Here is an 18,428-nt window from a genome sequence, read left to right as displayed (position 1 = left end):
GCGCCCCGGCCCCGGCCCCCGCCTCCGCCATGTCCCTCCCTCCCCGAGAGCGAGAGGGGGAACTAACAGGGGAGCGGCCTAACCAACGGGCTCGATCCCCGGCCTTTCCTGGCGGCTCAGGCCGGGGGCTGTGCGACCCAACGCGCGGACACGGGGAGGCCGCGGCCTGTGGGGGTGGGGGGGGACTGACTGACTGACTGACTCTCCCCCTCACGGGCGGCGAACCCCGTTTACTTCGGGCGGCGGCGGAGAGCGCGGAGTGTCCTCAACCGCGCGGTCCCTCTCACACAGACCCGGGGAGGGGGGAGGGGGGGTTTGAGCGGCAGCTGCTGTTGCTATAGCGACCGGAAGGTCCCGCCCCCCCACAGAGCCACGCCCCTACGTCTTACGTCATACCCCCCGCTCCCCCGAGGGCCTTACGTCATGAACCCCCCCCCCCCCCAACACACACACACACACAGAGTGGGGGAGTGGGGGGCAGTGGGGGGGGTGAGGGGGGCAGTGGGAGGGGGTGTGGGGGGGCAGTGGGGGGGAGGGGTGGGGGGGAGGGGAGTGGGGGGCAGTGGGGGGGGGTGGGAGGGGCAGTGGGAGGGGTGTGGGGGGCAGTGGGGGGGGGGGCAGTGGGGGGGAGGGGGAGTGGGGGGGCAGTGGGGGGGGGGGGCAGTGGGGGGGGCAGTGGGGGGGGGTGGGAGGGGCAGTGGGAGGGGAGGGGTGTGGGGGGCAGTGGGGGGGTAGGGGGGTGGGGGGGCAGTGGGGGGAGGGGGTGTGGGGGCAGTGGGGGGGGTGGAGGGGCAGTGGGAGGGGGGGGGGGGGGCAGTGGGGGAGGGGGAGTGGGGGGGAGGGGGTGTGGGGGGCAGTGGGGGTGGGAGGGGGTGTGGGGGGCAATGGGGGGGGGGTTGGGGGGCAGTGGGGGGAGGGGTGGTGGGGGCAGTGGGGGGAGGGGGTGTGGGGGGGGCAGTGGAGGGGGAGTGGGGGCAGTGGTGGGGGTGGGGTGAGCGCTGCTCAGCGCAGGGAAGAGAAACTCGAGACTCGGGTACATAACGTTGAGGGTCACGGCCGCGTTTACGAGAAGTGACTTTTGCACAAAGTGCAGAGTTTAGGTGTGAGTTTCCCTGCGGTTTAGTTGACTTTGCCCCTCCCCCCTCCCCTTCCCCCCCTCCCCCCCTCTCCCCTCTCTCCCCCTCCCCCCTCCCCCCTCCCCTCCCCCCCCCAAGGTAAGGGACTCGAGGAGACAAACTTTACCCCCCACCCCCCACCGGTTAATTCTCACAAGACACCTGTGGCTGTGGCTGTGTGTGGGAGTGTTGTTTTTTTGTGCGTGTGGTTTAGTTTTGCTTTTAATTTCGGTTTCCTTTCCGCGAGCAGTGAGCAGTGAGCAGCGACATCCCGGAGGGTTCCCGCACCACCGGCCACGGTTCGTGTGGAGTTCCCGGAGAGTGCCTTTTGCCCCTCTCAAGAAAAGCCAAAGCACCGAACTGGGAAGCGCGGGAGGAAGATGCAGGAAGTCACGGAAACCGCCTGCTCTCCCGCCGCAGAGCGGACCGAGGGGGACAAGGCACCCCCTCAGGGTAAGTCACTCACACAGGGTCAGGGCCAAACCCTGCCAGGGCCAAACCCAGTCAGGGTCAGGGCCAAACCCAGCCAGGGTCGGGGCCAAACCCAGTCAGGGTCAGGGCCAAACCCAGTCAGGGTCAGGGCCAAACCCAGTCAGGGTCAGGGCCAAACCCAGTCAGGGTCAGGGCCAAACCCAGTCAGGGTCAGGGCCAAACCCTGCCAGGGTCACGGCCAAACCCAGCCAGGGTCAGGGCCAAACCCAGCCAGGGCCAAACCCAGTCAGGGTCAGGGCCAAACCCAGCCAGGGTCGGGGCCAAACCCAGTCAGGGTCAGGGCCAAACCCAGCCAGGGTCGGGGCCAAACCCAGCCAGGGTCAGGGCCAAACCCAGCCAGGGCCAAACCCAGTCAGGGTCAGGGCCAAACCCAGCCAGGGTCAGGGCCAAACCCAGCCAGGGTCGCGGCCAAACCCAGCCAGGGTCGGGGCCAAACCCAGCCAGGGTCGGGGCCAAACCCAGCCAGGGTCGGGGTCAAACCCAGCCAGGGTCGGGGCAAACCCAGCCAGGGTCGGGGCCAAACCCAGCCAGGGTCGGGGCCAAACCCGGTCGGGGCCAAACCCAGCCAGGGTCGGGGCCAAACCCAGCCAGGGTCAAACCCAGCCAGGGTCAAACCCAGCCAGGGTCAAACCCAGCCAGGGTCGGGGCCAAACCTTAGAGGAGTTTCTTTACTCCGCACACACGCCAGTGTTTACCCAGCAGTACGTAGGAAGGAACCTGGTTGTTAGTCGATTGGCGGATCGCTTGAAATAACCCCTTGAAATAATTGACTTAATTAATAATCGGGTCACTCAACCCACGGCGGTTTGTGGGGGACATTCCTGTGCGTAATCGGGTGCTGCGATTCACCCACAAAGGTACACGGACAGAAATCTGGATCGGGCTCCACCTCCCGAAAGGCTGTGGTTTATGGCTGATGGAGTGGCATTTTCCAGCCTGAGGTGGAGAGAGGTTTGTGAGGTCGGGGGATCAAGGGATCCGGGGCAAAAGGGGGTAATTGGAGTTGAGGTACAGATCAGCCGTGAGCTTATAGAATGGTGGAACAGGCTCGAGGGGCTGAATGACCCCTTCCTGTTCCTATGTTCCTACACACACACACACACAGAACTACAACAACACCTAATGACATTTACGCGGTGTTTCTCAAGTCGGGAGGACATCCCAAGGCCACTGCACAGTCAGGGATCTGCTCCCGAGCTGGTGGTTGGGATCAGGAAGCGGGTGGAGGGCGGGGAGGGCAGGGGTGGGAGGGTGACCGAAGGCGCGGTCGAACAGGAGGCTCTTGGGGTGGGGGGGGGGGGCACACGCAGCCACACACACATTTTGTGTTTCTCTGTTACAGACTCCGCCATTCAGCCTCTGCTGGAGATTGGAAAAGTCCTGCTTCGCGAGTAAGTCACCATGACACCGTGTAGTATTCTCTCTCTCCCTCTCTCCCCCCCCCCCCACCCCAGTGTCCTGGCTGTTAATTCCCCCGCCACCCCCTTCCCGAATAAAATCGATCGCTTACTTCACGACTGTTTGTGGGGGAACGTCGCTGGGCGCAAGTGGGCTGCCGCGTTTCGCCCGCAAAACACGCGGTGGCCGCACTGTACCGTGTATCCCGTGAAGCGCTTTGAGACGTCCTGACGATGTGGATTGTAAATAATAATAATAATTCTCGTTGTTGTGGTTGTGGTTGACGACTCGCTTCCCAGCTTTATCATGGAGCGCCTGAGCAGAAGCACCGAGCAGTTCGGGGTGTCCCTGGCTAACTTGGGGCCATTTCCGCAGGACACGGGGACCGCCCACCCCCACTTGAAGGGAATGAGCGATTCTCTGAGAAGGATCGGGGATTTGCTCAGCAATGACACCAAGCTGCAGCAGTGAGTGCGGGGGCGCGAGGGGGTTGCATGCAGTAACGTCTCGCTAACAGCCGGGGTGGTAATAGTAATAATAATTAATAATAATGATAATTAATTAATGATAATAAAGTTTTTAAATTATTTTTGTTATTAAAAATGTTGCGGGTGGATCGCAGCACCCAATTAATTAATAATAATAAATAATAATAATAATTAATTAATAATAATAATAATAATCAAGGCATTATTATTACCCCCGGAAAGCCATCGGCCAATCGACTTAATAACCCGCTCGCTGTCAGGTAAACAGAGGCGTGTGTGTGAAGTAAGGAAACTTGCCCAACCTTTTGTCCCGCCCCGACCCGCCCGGGAATCGGAAAGACATCCCATGTTCGCTGGACGGGTCGGGGTGGGGGGTCCAGAACAAGTGAGATAAGATTTCTGCCGGAGAGTAACATCTGGTGGGGGGGGGGGATACAGTCTGGGGCACGACATGTCCAGCGATGGCCGGCATGGTAGAAGGTCAACTGGATGGGCCTTTGGCCTTGTTTCGCTTGTTTCTCCGGCGAGTTCTTACGCTGTAGTTAGTTAGCCAGCTAGTTAGTTAGGTTAGTTAGTGGCTGCGCTGTGAGACCTGGTATTAACGCGATGCCTCCACACAGGGGAATTGCTCACATGAGCGACTGCTCCAAGGAAACCTTCTTCAAAGTGGCCGAGGAGGTTTTCTCTGACGGCGTCGTCAACTGGGGCCGAGTGGTCATGCTCTTCATCTTCGCCTGCATCTTGGTGCTGAAGGTGGGCGTCACAGGGCAGAGCATCTCCAGGTCCCTCACGCCTCCACCTTCCTTCTCTCGCTCTCCTCCCTCTCCTCCTCTCTCCATCACGCCTCCACCTTCCTTCTCTCTCTATCTCTCCACCCTTCTCCTTCCTTTCTTCCTCTCCCTTCTCTCTCTCCCCCTCCCCCTCTCCTGACGATGCCCTTCGCTGTGCTCCTAGGCGCTGACCCAGTCCATCCCCAACATTATCCAAACCGTCATCAGTTGGACCATGGAGTTTATGCAGAGATATGTCCTGCAGTGGATCCAAAACCATGGTGGCTGGGTAAGTGACCATCTCACAACAACAACAACAAATTACATCGCCATTTACGCAGCGCTTTTCACACCAGGACAGGTCAGGACCACCCAAGGCGCGTATATTCTCATCTAATAATCCTCGCATTTGACCCGAGGCCTTATCACACGTCTTCGACACGTCTCCAAACCCCTTCACAGCGCACGCTGTCAAGTGTAGTGACTGTGTGTGTGTTTGTGTGTATTTTGCGGGCGAAACGCGGTGGCCAATTGCGCCCAGCGACGGCCCCCACACACAGACAGCCGTGGATTGAGCGGCCAAATTATTATTGTTATTGTTTTATTTATTTTTGAATGTATTGTCACCCCCGGAAAAGCCGTCCGCCAATCGACTAACAATCCTACTTACTGTTGGGCAAACAGAGGCCTGTGTGTGTGTGTGTGTGTGTGGGGGGGGGGGGGGGGGTTGGGGGGGGGGTGGCTTAAGGAAACTTGGCCAACGTTTCACCCTGAACCGGGAACCAAACCCGGGTCCTCTCGCGAGCGAGGCGAGCGCACTAACCTCTGAGCTACAGATCTCCACGATGCTCCAATGCAGCGCCTGTGGGGTGGGTGGGGGAAGAGTGCTGCACTGTTAGAGGAACCAGGAGGCCTGACGGAGCGTGTGCTAACAATGCAATGTCCGTGTTTATCCAGGAAGGGGTCATGTCGTACGTCAGCATGCCGTGCTGGCAGACGGTTTGCGTGTTTGCCCTGGGGGTGCTCACTGCGGTCCTGGTGGTGAAATGGAAATCCTCATGAGTCGCGACGCGACGCCCAGAGAGACAGGAGACACCAGCCAAACTCCAACAGCAAGGAACTTCCAACACTCACCATCTGGGGGCTGTGACCTGCCCCACCATCGGCGGGCATGCCTTCAGCCTCTCCATTCCATCCCACAGTCCCTCCGCCTCCATCACTCGACCAGCAGATAACATGGACCAGCAGATAACATGGACCAGCAGATAACATGGACCAGCAGATAACATGGACACATCCCCCTCCCCCAGTCACTGTACTGGATCGAGTTCAAAATCTCGGACAAGCGTGTCGGGGGCTTGAAGCCGCAAAGACTCCGAGGCGGGAGAGCGAGACGGTGGGTGGGGGGGGTCAACGAGTTCTCAACGAGGATCTGTGAAAACGCACTGAGTATCTTTGTCGGTTATGCTTTTAAAATCCTCCCTTTTCTCTCCCTCCCCTTTTAAAGAATGTGTAAAGACCCTTTTAAAAAATAAACACACACTTGACTTGGCATTTTTCGACAAGGAACGAGAGAGAGAGAGACAGAACGAGAGAGAGAGAGAGAGAGAGAGAAGTGTAAGATAGAGACGAGAGGGATCGAGAAGAGAATTTAATAATAATAATCCCGGCATTTTGACACGGAGCCTTATCACGTGTTCGAGACGTCTCAAAGCGCTTCACAGGATACGCTGTAAAGTGAATCGACTGTGTATTTTGTGGGTGAAACGCGGCGGCCAATTGCGCACATAGCAGCGTCTGTCCCACAAACAGCCGTGGGTTGAGTGGCCAAATTATTATTATTATTTTTTTTTGGGGGGGGAAGGGATTACTACCCCCCGCCAATTGACTAACAATCCGGTTCCCATCGAGAGTGCCAGCTTTCCCGCTGCGTGTCCAGCTAGGACCACCCTACCCCTCAGGGCTTTGGCTTAACCGGAGCCAAGTGGGAGGGGGGGAAAAAAAACCTCGAGCCTCTCAACACGCCACTCGGGCTTCAGAGCTGACTCCAACCAAGAATTTCACCTCAATCATGAACCTGTTCTCTCCGCCCTCCCACTTTGAGAAGCATTAAATCCCCCCCCACCCCCCCCCACACACACACACACACACACACTGCCCCCCCACCCCCTCCGCCACCAGAAACCGTTTGATCTTCAGATGGTTTCAAGCAGCGGAAAATCTTTCAGGTCTCTTCTTGATTTGGAAGGTGTGTGTGTGGTTTTTTTTTTAATCATAATTATTATATAAAAATTATAATAATACTTGCATTTGATACAACAATTTTCACGTGGCGAGGGAGCCTTTTAAACAGGGTCTCTTCCCTCCCCCCCCCATAAAACTTTACAATAAAAATAAAACTACAGTACTAAAAACGTCAATAATTAAAATAAACATTGCTCCCTCCGCCCGCCCGCCCGCCCGCCCGCCCGCCCGGGGCAACTCTTCCTCAAAACAAAACAGAAGGAAAACTGATCATTTGGATCTGGGGGCTTTTTTAAAAAAAAAATATATATATATTTTTAAATTTATTCCCCCCACCAACCGCCCCCACCCGGGTTCCTTCTCGCCCTCCCGTCCCTCCTGGTGAGAATCAGCAAGGCTGACCCTTGCCAGACCTCTTCTCCCCCCCCACCCCACAGCCGCATTCCCCCCCCTCCTCCCACTGACTGCCCCAACCCCAATTCCGCCCCTTTCTCCCCATGATCCCCGCCCTCATTAACCCCCCCCCCCCCCACTCTCCCCTGGCTGTTCCCACCCTGTTTAGCCCCCCAGACAAACAATCCCAGGTTTAGGGTTTTTCCGACCGACGTTACAAGTATTACAGCCCCTGATTTGTGGTGTTGGTTGTTGTTGTTTCACCGCTCCATCGAGGACCAGTTCGGCTTCTCCCTGGGACTGAGTCGGTCAGAGCGAGCGAGCGGTCAGTTGGACGGACGGACGGCCTCTAATTGCCGGTGTTGGAGTACTTGCTGAAGCCCTCGCTCTTCTCGGGGTTGGTGTAGTCCAGCTCTGAGCCTGTGTCGTCTCTCCTCTCCTGCTGCGCGTCCAACAGCCTCTCACTCTCGGTCGCCGCCTCCCCCTCGCCCTCCCCGTCCCCCACCTTGATGTAGCCATTGCCCTGGGGACCCCCCACCTCCCCGGGGGGGGCTGGAGACAAGTCGGCCAGGCCACACTCCGTGTAAACGGGTTCTCGCTCGTGCCAATCTTTGATCATCTGCTTCAGGTAGAACAACGGGATGGGGAGGGAAGCCAGGACGATGAGGGAGATGAGCAGGGCCAGAGCCCAGTCGGGATATTCCAGAGATACTTCCTGAGCCTGGGAACGGCCGAGAGACAAGAGCGCGTTACTCCCAGAAGCACCGCCTTTGGCCTCGCGCGGACGTCTCGAAAGCACTTCACGGCAAATTCACTACCACCCTCCATAACGGTCCACAGTCACTAAATAATACCAAGGAAAGGCCACCCGTGGGTGGGATTTACCTGCTCTTTGTTCCACGAGCGGTAGGTGGGAGGCTGGATGCACATCTGGATGAGGCTGGCCAGGAGCAGCACCAACATGGCGACGGGACAGAAGAACCTCCAGAGGTACTTGTAGAGAACGAAAGGCCGTCGGCCAATCATGTCCTCGATGTCATCCATGAACCTGGAGAGCAAAACACACGATGGAAACTTCCACTCAAGAGTCTCCCCGTCACAAGTCACCTCAACCCTAACCCTCCCCACTCACACCCCCCCAACACCCCCCCCCCCCACACACACACACCACCCTCCCCCCGCATCTAACCCCCGAGCACGCACCCCTACACATACCCCCCCAAACCCTCCTCACCCACACATCCCCCTCCCCCCCACCCGGCCTTATAATAATCCTGGCATTTGACCCGGCGCCTCATCACGTCGTCGAGAAGTCTCAAAGCGCTTTACTAGATTAAAGTGTAGTGACTGTGCGTTTTGCGGGCGAAAGGCGGCGGCCGATTGCGCTCAGCGACGTCCGCCACAAACAGCAGTGGATTTGAGCGGTCGCATTTTTTTTCAAATGGATTACGACGACAACAAGAACTATCCGTTTGCAGACGCCCCCTCAGGCAGCGTCCCAGAGCTTGGATTATTACCCCGTAAAAGCGATCCGCCAATCGACGAACAACAGGGTTCCTACTTACCGCTGGTGAACAGAGGCGCGTGTGTGTCTGTGTGTGTAGAGTAAGGAAACTTGCCTAAGGTTTTGCTCAGCACAGCCGGGAATCGAACCTGTGTGCTATAGGACTCCACTTATCAGGTCTCAAAGGGCTTCACGGGGTTTACTGTGAAGTGTCGTGACTGTGTGTGTGTGTGTGTGTGTGTGTGTGTGTGTGTGTGTGAACGAGTAATTGCGTGTTAAGGATTACCGGCTGCCGTTCCCTTACCTGTCCGTGCCATAGATCCAGGACACGGCGATCAGCTCGAAGAAAACCACGACGATGAGAGGCAGAGTGGCCGAATAGTCGTCAAACATGGTGACAAAGTAGTTTCCAGAGCGCTGGGTAAAAAGTAATCCCATCAGGAACCCCAGGATACAGCATATCACTGCAATACAGAGTGACACAGTCACACACAGTCACACACAGCGCCCAACACACAGCGAGACACAAGTCACACACAGCGCCCAACACACAGCGAGACACAAGTCACACACAGCGCCCAACACACAGCGAGACACAGTCACACACAGCGCCCAACACACAGCGAGACAGTCACACACAGCGCCCAACACACAGCGAGACACAGTCACACACAGCGCCCAACACACAGCGAGATAGTCACACACAGCGCCCAACACACAGCGAGACACAGTCACACACAGCGCCCAACACACAGCGAGACGCAGTCACACACAGCGCCCAACACACAGCGAGACAGTCACACACAGCGCCCAACACACAGCGAGACACAGTCACACACAGCGCCCAACACACAGCGAGACACAGTCACACACAGCGCCCAACACACAGCGAGACACAGTCACACACAGCGCCCAACACACAGAAGGGACCTTATAGCGGACGCACAGCTGAGGGGGAAGAGAAGGGTGGAGGGGGGGGGAGGGGGGTTTACCTGTGAAGATGGACTTCCTTTTGGACAGGAAGGGGAAGTTGTCCAGCAGTGGGGTGAGGATGCCCTGCATGTTCCCGAACATGGTGCTCATTCCCAGGTTCAGCAGCATCAGGAAGAAGAGGATGGACCAGAAGGGAGAGGCTGGGAAGTGAGTGATGGCCTCCGTGAAGGCGATGAAAGCCAACCCCGTGCCCTCCACACCCTGCCCACAAACAACAACAACAACAACAACAGATTACATTTGGACAACGCCTTCCGCGTGTCCCAAGGAACCCAACGCACCTTCGGAACCCGCCTTCAATTTTAATCCCAAAGGCCCAAACCCCTTCCCACTCACTGCCAACAACACTACACAACCACAACGCCTTTCACCTCAGAGGACGTCTCAAGGCGCTGGACCTTATAGTGGATGCGCAGCCGAGGACAGTCCCAAGACACGGACCTGAGCTGGGGATGGTTGGGATCAGGAGTGGTGGGGGGTGGGAGTAGGAGGGTGACGGAAGGTCCGGTTGAAGAGGAGACGGGCCCTGAAGGACGCCAGGAGAGACGGCGAGGAGAGGGGACTGTGGGATGGAGTTCCAGAGTGTGGTGGGCGGAGAGAGACTGAAGGCCTGACCACCGATGGCGGTGGGGTATGTGGGAGCACGCTCCTCACACCAAACCCCTTCCCATGCACTCCCACTGTCCACACTCCCAACGGCAATCCCAGTTCTGCCCCATTGGGATGCGTTCGAGCATTGAATTCACCTTCTGCATCTCCTCCTCCAGCCTGCAGGGGGAGACACTGAGCGGCACCACCTGGGACGTCACCGAGTCAAACCATTGCCTGTATTCCTTGGGGGTCAGTGAGGTCAGGTTGAGGGTGTCCGGCAGCACAGAGCTGTTCAGGACACCGGTGTCTTTCAGGTTCTGCAGTAAAACCAGGTTCCTGTCGCAATGAGCGGGAGAAACAGTCAGACAACAGGACAACGGCAATGATAAATAAATACTAACAATAATAATCCTCGGTACTAAGCGCCTTATGACGTCAAGTGGATCGCCTGTACTATCTGTGGGTGAAATTCGGCAGCCGATTGTGCCCAGCGACGTCCCCCGGCAAACAGTGGTGGATTGAAGTGACCAAATTATTCTTATTATTATTATTTGTTTTCGGGAGGGATTATCACCCCCGGAAAAGCCATCCTCCCAATCGACTAACAAGCGGGTTCCTACTGACTGCTGGTAAACAGGGGCGCGCGTGTGCGTGTGCGTGTGCGTGTGCGGAGTAAGGAAATGTGCCTAAGGTTTTATCCCACTCGGCCGAGAATCGAACGAGAGGGGGAGAGAGAGAGAGAGAGGGGAATGCCGAGATGGATAGAGAGCTGGAGAGGGAGAGAGCGAGGAAGGGAGGGAGAGAGAGAGAGGGAGAGGATGTCGATGGTGATGGAGAGTCAGGGGAGGGGGTGCAACTCACTTGGCCACACAATTGCGGGTCAGCACGTTGGCTCGGAAGCCCAGCACAGCGAAGACCACCAGGGTGGCAAAGATCGAGGTCATGAAGTTGATGAAGGAGACAAGGATAGCGTCGAAGTGGCAGTTGTTGGTGCGAATGTTGTAGCTGGAGTAGGCGATAACACTGCCAAACCCCAGCCCCAGGGCAAAGAACACCTGCGTGGCTGCCTGTCTCCACACCTGGGTATCAGCCAGGATCTCAATCTGGGCACCAACATCATCATCATCAACAGAAACATCATCATCAACATTAGAAAATACTATCTGGGGCTCCAGTATATCACATGGGAGTCCGTGTAGCTCAGGGGTTCGAGCCCTCGCCTGGCAAGCGAGAGGCCCTGGGTAAGACCCCCGGGCGGGGGGAAACGAAACGTTTCCTCGCTCCACACACACACACACACACGCGCGCGCGCGGGCGGGCGGGGAGGTGAAAGAGAGTGGGAGACAGACAGTGAGCGAGAGAGAGAGAGAGAGAGAGAGAGGGGGACGGAGAGAACGAGAGCGCGAGTGACCGAGCCCGACCTGAACACACGCGTTGCTCTCAGTCTCACCTTGGGAGTGAACATGTAGCGGATGCCGTCTGTGGAACCTTCCAGAAGGAGGCTGCGAACGAGGAAGCAGAGCAGCACCACGTAAGGAAAGATGGAGCTAAAATACATCACCTGAGAACAAGAACAGCAGCAGCAACAACTTGCAGTGATTATGACAATAATAATAATAATCCTCGCGTTTGACACAGCGCCTGATCACGTCTTCGAGACGTCTCAAAGCGCTTCACAGGATACGCTGTAAAGTGTAGTGACTGTGTTTTGTGGGCGAAACGCGGCAGCCAATTGCGCTCAGCGACGTCCCCACAAACAGTGGCCAAATTATTATCAGTAATTATTCATTTTAAAGGGATTATTAACCCCGGAAAAGCCATCCGCCAATCGACTAACAACCAGGTTCCTACTGACTGCTGGTAAACAGAGGTGTGTGTGTGTGTGTGTGTCTCTGTGTGTGTGTCTCTGTGTGTCTCTGTGTGTAGTAAGTAATCTTGCCTAAGGTTTCGCCCCGACCTGACCCGCCCGGGAATCGAACCCCGGTTCTTCCCGCTTTGCGAGGCGAGGGCTCTAATTAAACCACTTGAGCTACGGGACGTACAAATGCAAACTGTCGTTGTCATTACCTTCCCTGAGGACTTGATGCCTTTGATCATGGCCAGGCAGACGATGAGCCAGGCCGCAAACAGGCAGCCAGTCATCGTGGGATCCAGCCCGTAATTCTCATTGATGGAGTTCGTGATGTTCAGAGCTTCTCTGTACCAGAAGTAGGTGGTGGGTGAGCTCAGCTCGCACTCCCTCACTGCAGCAACAGGAGGGGCATTAAAGTAAATTACACACGTCGGGAGGACCCGAGCAAAGGGGTGGGGGCGGAGGGGGGGCGCGGCCGAAGGCATGGTCGTAGAGGAGGGTCTTGAGACAGACGTGGTGGTGGGGGGAAGAGGCGAAGGGACTGTGGGATGGAGCTCCAAAGAGTGGGAGCGGAGAGGCTGAAGGGCTGAAGGGAGGGAGGGAGGGAGAGAGAGAGAGAGGGCGAGAGGGAGGGAGGGAGGGAGGAAGGGGGGGAGGGAGGGAGGGGGTGCCCTGATAGTCACATACCCACAGCGCTGGTGTTGGGCAGGGCCGGGCAGGACTCCCAGGGCAGTGGGTACTGGAACGAGTGACCAAAGTAGAAGAGGCTCCAGGCGATGATCACATTGTAGTACAGGGACACGAAGAAACACACCTGGAAATCACGCAGAGACACACGCACACACTTACCGCACACGTGTGAACAACACACATGCACAAATACTCAGGCGCGCACACATACACACTCTCTCTCTCTCGCGCACATATACACAGTCGTGCACACACACTCGTGCACGCGCGCATACACAGCCTCTCGCACGCGCACACAGCCTCTCGCACGCGCACACAGCCTCTCGCACGCGCACACAGCCTCTCGCACGCGCACACAGCCTCTCGCGCGCGCGCACACAGCCTCTCGCGCGCGCACACAGCCTCTCGCGCGCGCACACAGCCTCTCGCGCGCACTGACCAGACAGCTAGCGAAGCCGATGCCGGCTAGCCGGGGGCTAATGCTTTTCCACACCCCGATGCTCCCTTGCCGGATACTCTGGCCAGCGGCCAACTCCAGGAAGAACAGCGGGATTCCCATCAGGAGCAGCAACAACAGGTACAGGATCAGGAAAGCTCCTGGGGAGAGGAATAGCAAATGATAACCTCATACACACAGTGTCACACACACACAGCCTCACTCACACACACACACGGAACAGCAATAACCAGCCGGCTCCCGACAGGAACATTCCCTCTCTCCCTCCACACACCCCCACGCACATGTGTCTGCGCGATTGTCAATTCACGCACGCATCCGCCCGTCCGTCCGTTTGAGTTCGGGAACGATTGTGCGTTGCGGTGTGTGTGTGAGCGCGTGTTTGAGTGTGCACGTGCGGTGCCCGGTGTGTGTGAGCGCGTGTTTGAGTGTGCACGTGCGGTGCCCGGTGTGTGTGAGCGCGTGTTTGAGTGTGCACGTGCGGTGTCCGGTGTGTGGGATGCGGCTCGGAGGGAAGCTTTGCGCTGGGGGCCAGGACTCACCTCCCCCGTTCTGGTGGCAGAGGTAGGGGAATCGCCAGACGTTCCCTAGGCCCACGGAGAAGCCGACTTGGGCCAAGATGTACTGCAGTTTATTGCCCCAGGTCGGCCGGGAGGTCAGTCCCTCGCCCTCCCCCTCCGCCTCCGCCTCTCCCTCCGCCTCCAGCAGCCCCGAGCCGACCGGCATTCCTTCCTCCTCATTCCCGGGATCCACCTTGTCCATCGGGGGAGCAACGGGCAGCTGCCGCACCCCCCCCACTCCGCTCGCCTCCCGGCCCCCTCTTCGCCCCCACCACCAACCTCGGACGCACTTCACTCCTCACTCGCCCAGACCTGAAACAACAACAACAACATAAAAACAGGAGTCGGCTGGGAACACGCGGCAGCTCAGGCAGTGGGTTCGATGGCATTTGCGCCTCGGAGCGCCTCACGGTGGCAGAGCCTGAACCCCCGAGCCAGGGGTGGGGGCGGGTGGTGGAGAGGGTGCAGGGGAGAGTGTGGGAGGGAGACCAAAGGCACGGTCGAAGAGGAGGGTCTTGAGACCGCCCTTGAAGGAGGCAAGTGAGGAAGTGAGGCCAAGGGACCGTGGGATGGAGCTCCAGAGTGTGGAGGCAGAGAGGCTGAAAGCCACCCATGGTGGGGGGGTCGGGCGGGAGACATGGAGCAGCCGGAGCCCGATGAACGGAGGGAGGGGGCAGGTTGGTAGGGAGTCAGCAGGTCAGAGCGGTAGGAGGGGGCGAGGCCATGGATGGCCTTAAAGGTGAGGAAGAGGATCTTGAATTGGATCATCTGGGGGATGGGGAGCCAGTGGAGTCGGGCGAGGGTGGGGGTGATGGGGTCGGGCGAGGGTGGGGGTGATGGGGTCGGGCGAGGGTGGCGGTGATGGGGTCGGGCGAGGGTGGGGGTGATGGGGTCGGGCGAGGGTGGGGGTGATGGGGTCGGGCGAGGGTGGGGGTGATGGGGTCGGGCGAGGGTGGGGGTGATGGGGTCGGGCGAGGGTGGGGGTGATGGGGTCGGGCGAGGGTGGGAGTGATGGGGTCGGGGAGTCTGGGTGAGCGGTTCTGTACGGATAGCAACACAGTTGCTGCAAATTCTCCTTTTATTGGACAAGTTGGGTTTCCAATCTATTTTCAGCCCTGACGATAAACATGGCGGTTACTTCCAGTTTCTCTCTCTCTCTCTCCCCCACACCCGTCTCACTCTCTCTCTCCCCCCCCCCCCCACCACCACCCCCGTCTCTCTCTCTCCCTCTCCTTATCGCTCTCTTTCTGTCCGTCTCTGCCAAGAGTCCTGGGGAGGGGCACTGAGCCAGTGCGGGGAGGGGTGGGGGGATCATTGCGGTCAAACAGCTCGGTCTTGAGCCAGACCCTGTATGTACAACAATCCTCGTATTTTATACAACGCCCACGTAACAAGAACACACCTCAAAGCAAATGCTTCCGATTACAATGGCCGCGCGGATCTTTATGCGAATACAACGGTTATTTTGCTCACACACAGTATACACCCAATACACACACACACACACACTCACACAGAGACACACACACACACACCCACAGAGACACACACCGGACAGGTGCGCAAACACACACACACACACATACACAGACAGGTGCGCAAACACACACACGCGGACAGACACACACATACGCACACAGACTGACAACAACTTGCATTTACGTAGCGTCCCAGAGCGCTTGACAGACAGACAGACAGACAGACAGACAGACAGACAGACAGACAGACAGACAGACAGACAGACAGACAGACAGACAGACAGACAGACAGGGCTACCTGACTGACTGACGAGCCGCAGGAGGGAAACTATACGCAGCCGGATGTCCCCCGGTTCAATCTTCGGGGCCCGGACTGACTCAATTGTCTGCCGCGTTTCGCCCACAAAACACGCAGCCAATGCTCTCGAGCCGTGCGTCCCGCGAAGGGGCTTTGACACGTCTCGAAGACGGGATAAGTTTTCTCGACAACAGGCGTTTGAGTTTCTTAAGTTTCCGCTGGAAACGAAAGGAAGAAAACAGCTTTAACTCACGAGCAAGTTCCACCTTCCCAACCCTTCCAAGTTCAGTGGCGGAGAATTCGTAGGGGGTTGGGTTCCAGAGCAGTTATTTATATTATCTCTGACACACACATAATCTCAGGACACCCCACGCACATTTCACTCCCCTCTCGCTCGTCCAATGGCACCCTCTCCTCGCTCTCCCACCCCCCTCCCCGCTTAATAACCATCCCCCCCCCACCCCACACCCCCAAACCCACTGGCCGGCCACACGAGAGGTGCCAACATGGCAACTATCCAATACCAACGGAGCCGGAGCCAGAGAGAGAGCTCTGATCGCAGAGAGCAATTGGCTGCCGGGTTTCGCCCCACGAAACACACGGTCACTACGCTTGACAGCCTGTCCTGTCCTGTCGAGCCCTTTGAGACGACCCGACGGACGCGATAGGGCTCTGTGTCAAACGCAAGGATGATTATTATTATTCGACTTATTAATAGAATGAATAAATATCTCCCGTCCTGTGAACGGGATGTTAAAACGATCTTGGATGTGTTGTTGTGAAGCGAAGGGAGTCCCTCTCTCTCTCACTCTCTTTCTCTCCCCCTCTCGGTGTATTGGCTGACAATTCCCCCCACCCCCTCCAACCCTTCCCCCCACCCCCATGGGCTGCAGCCTGGCCTGCGTACAAGCATTCAGTCACTTGACGGTAATTCCCTGGGAAGTGGGTGACATTGATAGAGCCTCTGTCAATAGAAAGGGTGAAAGGTTTCGACAACCACAAGGTGAACGACCGATTAATCTCGTGGATTTCAAGCCAGGAGACCGAGACCGACTGCTTGCCCGCCCGCTTTCTACCACGCCTTTGCTTGTTGTAACCAGATACCAACCAGTTCAGTGGGATTAACCCCCTCCTTCCCTTAAACCCTGGGGCTCATCGAGCAAACAACAACAGCAGCAGCCGCAGCTGCAGCAAAGCGAGGTCAATGGAATCTTGTTGTTGTTGTTGTTGTTGTTGCCGATATGGAACACTTTGGGTCATATTCCCGACCCCTTGTTGGTGGGGACGTCGTTGGGCGCAATTGGCTGCCGCGTTTCGCCCACAAAAACACACAGTCACTACACTGCACAGTATGTCCTGTGAAGCGCTTTGAGACGTCTCGAAGATGTGAAAAGGCACTGTGTCAAATGCGAGGATTGTTATATTTCTGAGAGGTTTGGTCGTTCCCCCTCTCTCTCGCTTTAGTCTTCCTCTCCCTCCTTCCCGGGAGGGCGGGTGGGTGGGGGGTGGGGGTTAACGGGTAGACTCTGAGCAGGGCTGAGGGTGACAGGGACAGACAGGCTCTGGTGTGTGGAGAGGAAGGTGAAATAAGGCACAGGGTACATCTGTCACAATTACTGCCTCGCCTCGTGGCACCGTTCGATATGTCTCAAGAGTGTTTCCCGTGTGGTGGGTTGTGGTGACTGTGAACTGCGATGGTAATAATACTACCACTACTAATAATAATCCGAGCACTTGATACAGCGCCTGATCACGTCCTCGAGACGTCTCAAAGCGCTTCACAGGATACGATTGACTGTATATTTTTGTGGTCGAAACACAGCAGCCAATTGCGCACAGCAGCGTCCCCACAAACAGCCGTGGATCGAGTGATCACATTATTATTATTATTATTAATTTAAACTTTTATTGAAAGGACTGTTTCCCCCCGGGAAAGCCATCCCCCAATCGACTAACAAGCGGGTTCTAACCGTCTGCTGGTAAACAGAGGCGTGTGTGTGTGTGTGGTGTAAGGGAATCGAACCCGGGTCCTCTGGCTTGCGAGGCGAGTGCTCTAACCACTGAGCTACGGGACTTCACTGAGGGGGAAGAGTGAGGGGGAAGGGGCTGCACCTTCACCACAAGGAAATGGGAAACTCGGCAAAGTCTCTCTCGCTCTCCCTTCTCACAAAGTAAACCCTCGACCGAAAGGCTCAGTATCTCTCTCCGCCAAACGGCAGAGATGAGGTGAATTCCCAAAGGTCTCCCGACATTCCTCCCCTCCCCTCCGCCCCCCACCCACCCACCCACCCCAAACCAACTCCCCGGAACACCAGGAATATAAGGTCGCAAGCAAAGGAGGTAATGCTCCCCTCTCTCTCACCACCACACCTCCACGTCTTACCTTCTGCCCCCCCCCGACCCCAGTGAGCGTTTGGACCAGAACGAGAGACACACACACACACACACACACAGCAGCACATGGCTTAACCAGAAGCCATGATAACTTCTCGACTGCTGCTTTATTGCATCAGCCGAGATGGACACAGGAGCGAGAGAGAGAGAGAGAGAGAGAGAGAGAGATCGCCAATCCGCAAGTCAGGTTAACCCTTCGTGACACGGACAAATTGCCGGGAGTGCAATGGTGGCAACGCTGTAAGAGACCACAAACGACCCGAGTCGCAAACACTTGACAGTATAAATCTGTGAAGCTCTTCGAGGGCCGTCAAATGCAAATTCTTCTTCACGTTATTATTATTATCGAATAGCACTAAAATAGTCGTTTGGTCGCTCAGCCCACGAGTGTTTGTGGGGACGTCGCTGTAGTTCCGCCCACAAAATACAATTACTAAGACTTTACAGTAATAATAAGATTAATAATCCTTGCAGAAGCGCTTTGAGAGGTCTCGAAGACGTGATAAGGCGCTGTATCTAAATGCAGGGATTATTATTATTACGGTATTAAAATCGTGCCCCACCCCCCAAAAAAAAGAGCGACCGGGAAGACTTTTCCTTGATTCTTACACGATCTTAAATTTTTGACGACAAAATGAGTCAAAGTGAAAGTCCAGTCCTTTACAGGGAGTGACAAAGGGTATATTGACTGCAGGTAGAGCTAAAATAAAC

General features: G+C 56.8%; 2 protein-coding genes across 3 annotated transcripts; one reads left to right on the top strand and one right to left on the bottom strand.

The window, feature by feature from the left end:
- Window positions 1-986: 986 nt before the first annotated feature.
- LOC103190153 (apoptosis regulator BAX-like) lies at window positions 987-5,812 on the top strand. Of its 2 annotated transcripts, XM_042345097.1 has the most exons (7): window positions 987-1,102; window positions 1,366-1,568; window positions 2,950-2,998; window positions 3,305-3,472; window positions 4,114-4,246; window positions 4,448-4,552; window positions 5,221-5,811. In XM_042345097.1, the coding sequence occupies exons 2-7, from the start codon at window positions 1,496-1,498 to the stop codon at window positions 5,323-5,325; spliced, it is 633 nt and encodes a 210-aa protein (XP_042201031.1). In that variant the 5' UTR covers window positions 987-1,102; window positions 1,366-1,495; the 3' UTR covers window positions 5,326-5,811. The 2 variants fall into 2 exon arrangements, with proteins under 2 accessions (XP_042201031.1, XP_042201032.1); XM_042345098.1 differs by lacking the exon at window positions 987-1,102 and having other exon boundaries at window positions 1,387-1,568; window positions 5,221-5,812.
- A 1,235-nt stretch (window positions 5,813-7,047) lies between these two features.
- On the bottom strand, window positions 7,048-17,722 carry LOC103190161 (sodium-dependent neutral amino acid transporter B(0)AT2). Its single transcript, XM_042345108.1, has 13 exons — window positions 17,707-17,722; window positions 15,324-15,541; window positions 13,530-13,859; window positions 12,970-13,127; window positions 12,528-12,654; window positions 12,056-12,231; window positions 11,439-11,549; window positions 10,850-11,091; window positions 10,144-10,324; window positions 9,397-9,598; window positions 8,709-8,868; window positions 7,786-7,948; window positions 7,048-7,621 (listed from the first exon to the last, which is right to left on the bottom strand). Exons 3-13 carry the CDS (start codon window positions 13,747-13,749, stop codon window positions 7,250-7,252), a joined length of 2,112 nt encoding a protein of 703 aa, XP_042201042.1. The 5' UTR covers window positions 13,750-13,859; window positions 15,324-15,541; window positions 17,707-17,722; the 3' UTR covers window positions 7,048-7,249.
- Window positions 17,723-18,428: the final 706 nt, after the last annotated feature.

This window comes from Callorhinchus milii, unplaced genomic scaffold (genome assembly GCF_018977255.1).
Source record: "Callorhinchus milii isolate IMCB2004 unplaced genomic scaffold, IMCB_Cmil_1.0 Scaffold31, whole genome shotgun sequence".
Classification (NCBI taxonomy): domain Eukaryota; kingdom Metazoa; phylum Chordata; class Chondrichthyes; order Chimaeriformes; family Callorhinchidae; genus Callorhinchus; species Callorhinchus milii.
The sequence above is the reverse complement of the archived record's forward strand: the minus strand, read 5'-3'. Positions and strand labels throughout refer to the sequence as shown.

Coding starts and splice junctions, on each gene's coding strand:
- LOC103190153 (XM_042345098.1), top strand. CDS start 1,496: ATGCAGGAAGTCACGGAAACCGCCTGCTCTCCCGCCGCAGAGCGGACC. Junction 1,569..2,949: donor GGACAAGGCACCCCCTCAGG/GTAAGTCACTCA, acceptor TCTCTGTTACAG/ACTCCGCCATTCAGCCTCTG. Junction 4,247..4,447: donor CCTGCATCTTGGTGCTGAAG/GTGGGCGTCACA, acceptor CTGTGCTCCTAG/GCGCTGACCCAGTCCATCCC.
- LOC103190161 (XM_042345108.1), bottom strand. CDS start 13,749: ATGGACAAGGTGGATCCCGGGAATGAGGAGGAAGGAATGCCGGTCGGC. Junction 13,128..13,529: donor CTGCCACCAGAACGGGGGAG/GTGAGTCCTGGC, acceptor TCCTCTCCCCAG/GAGCTTTCCTGATCCTGTAC. Junction 11,550..12,055: donor GCATCAAGTCCTCAGGGAAG/GTAATGACAACG, acceptor TCTTGTTCTCAG/GTGATGTATTTTAGCTCCAT.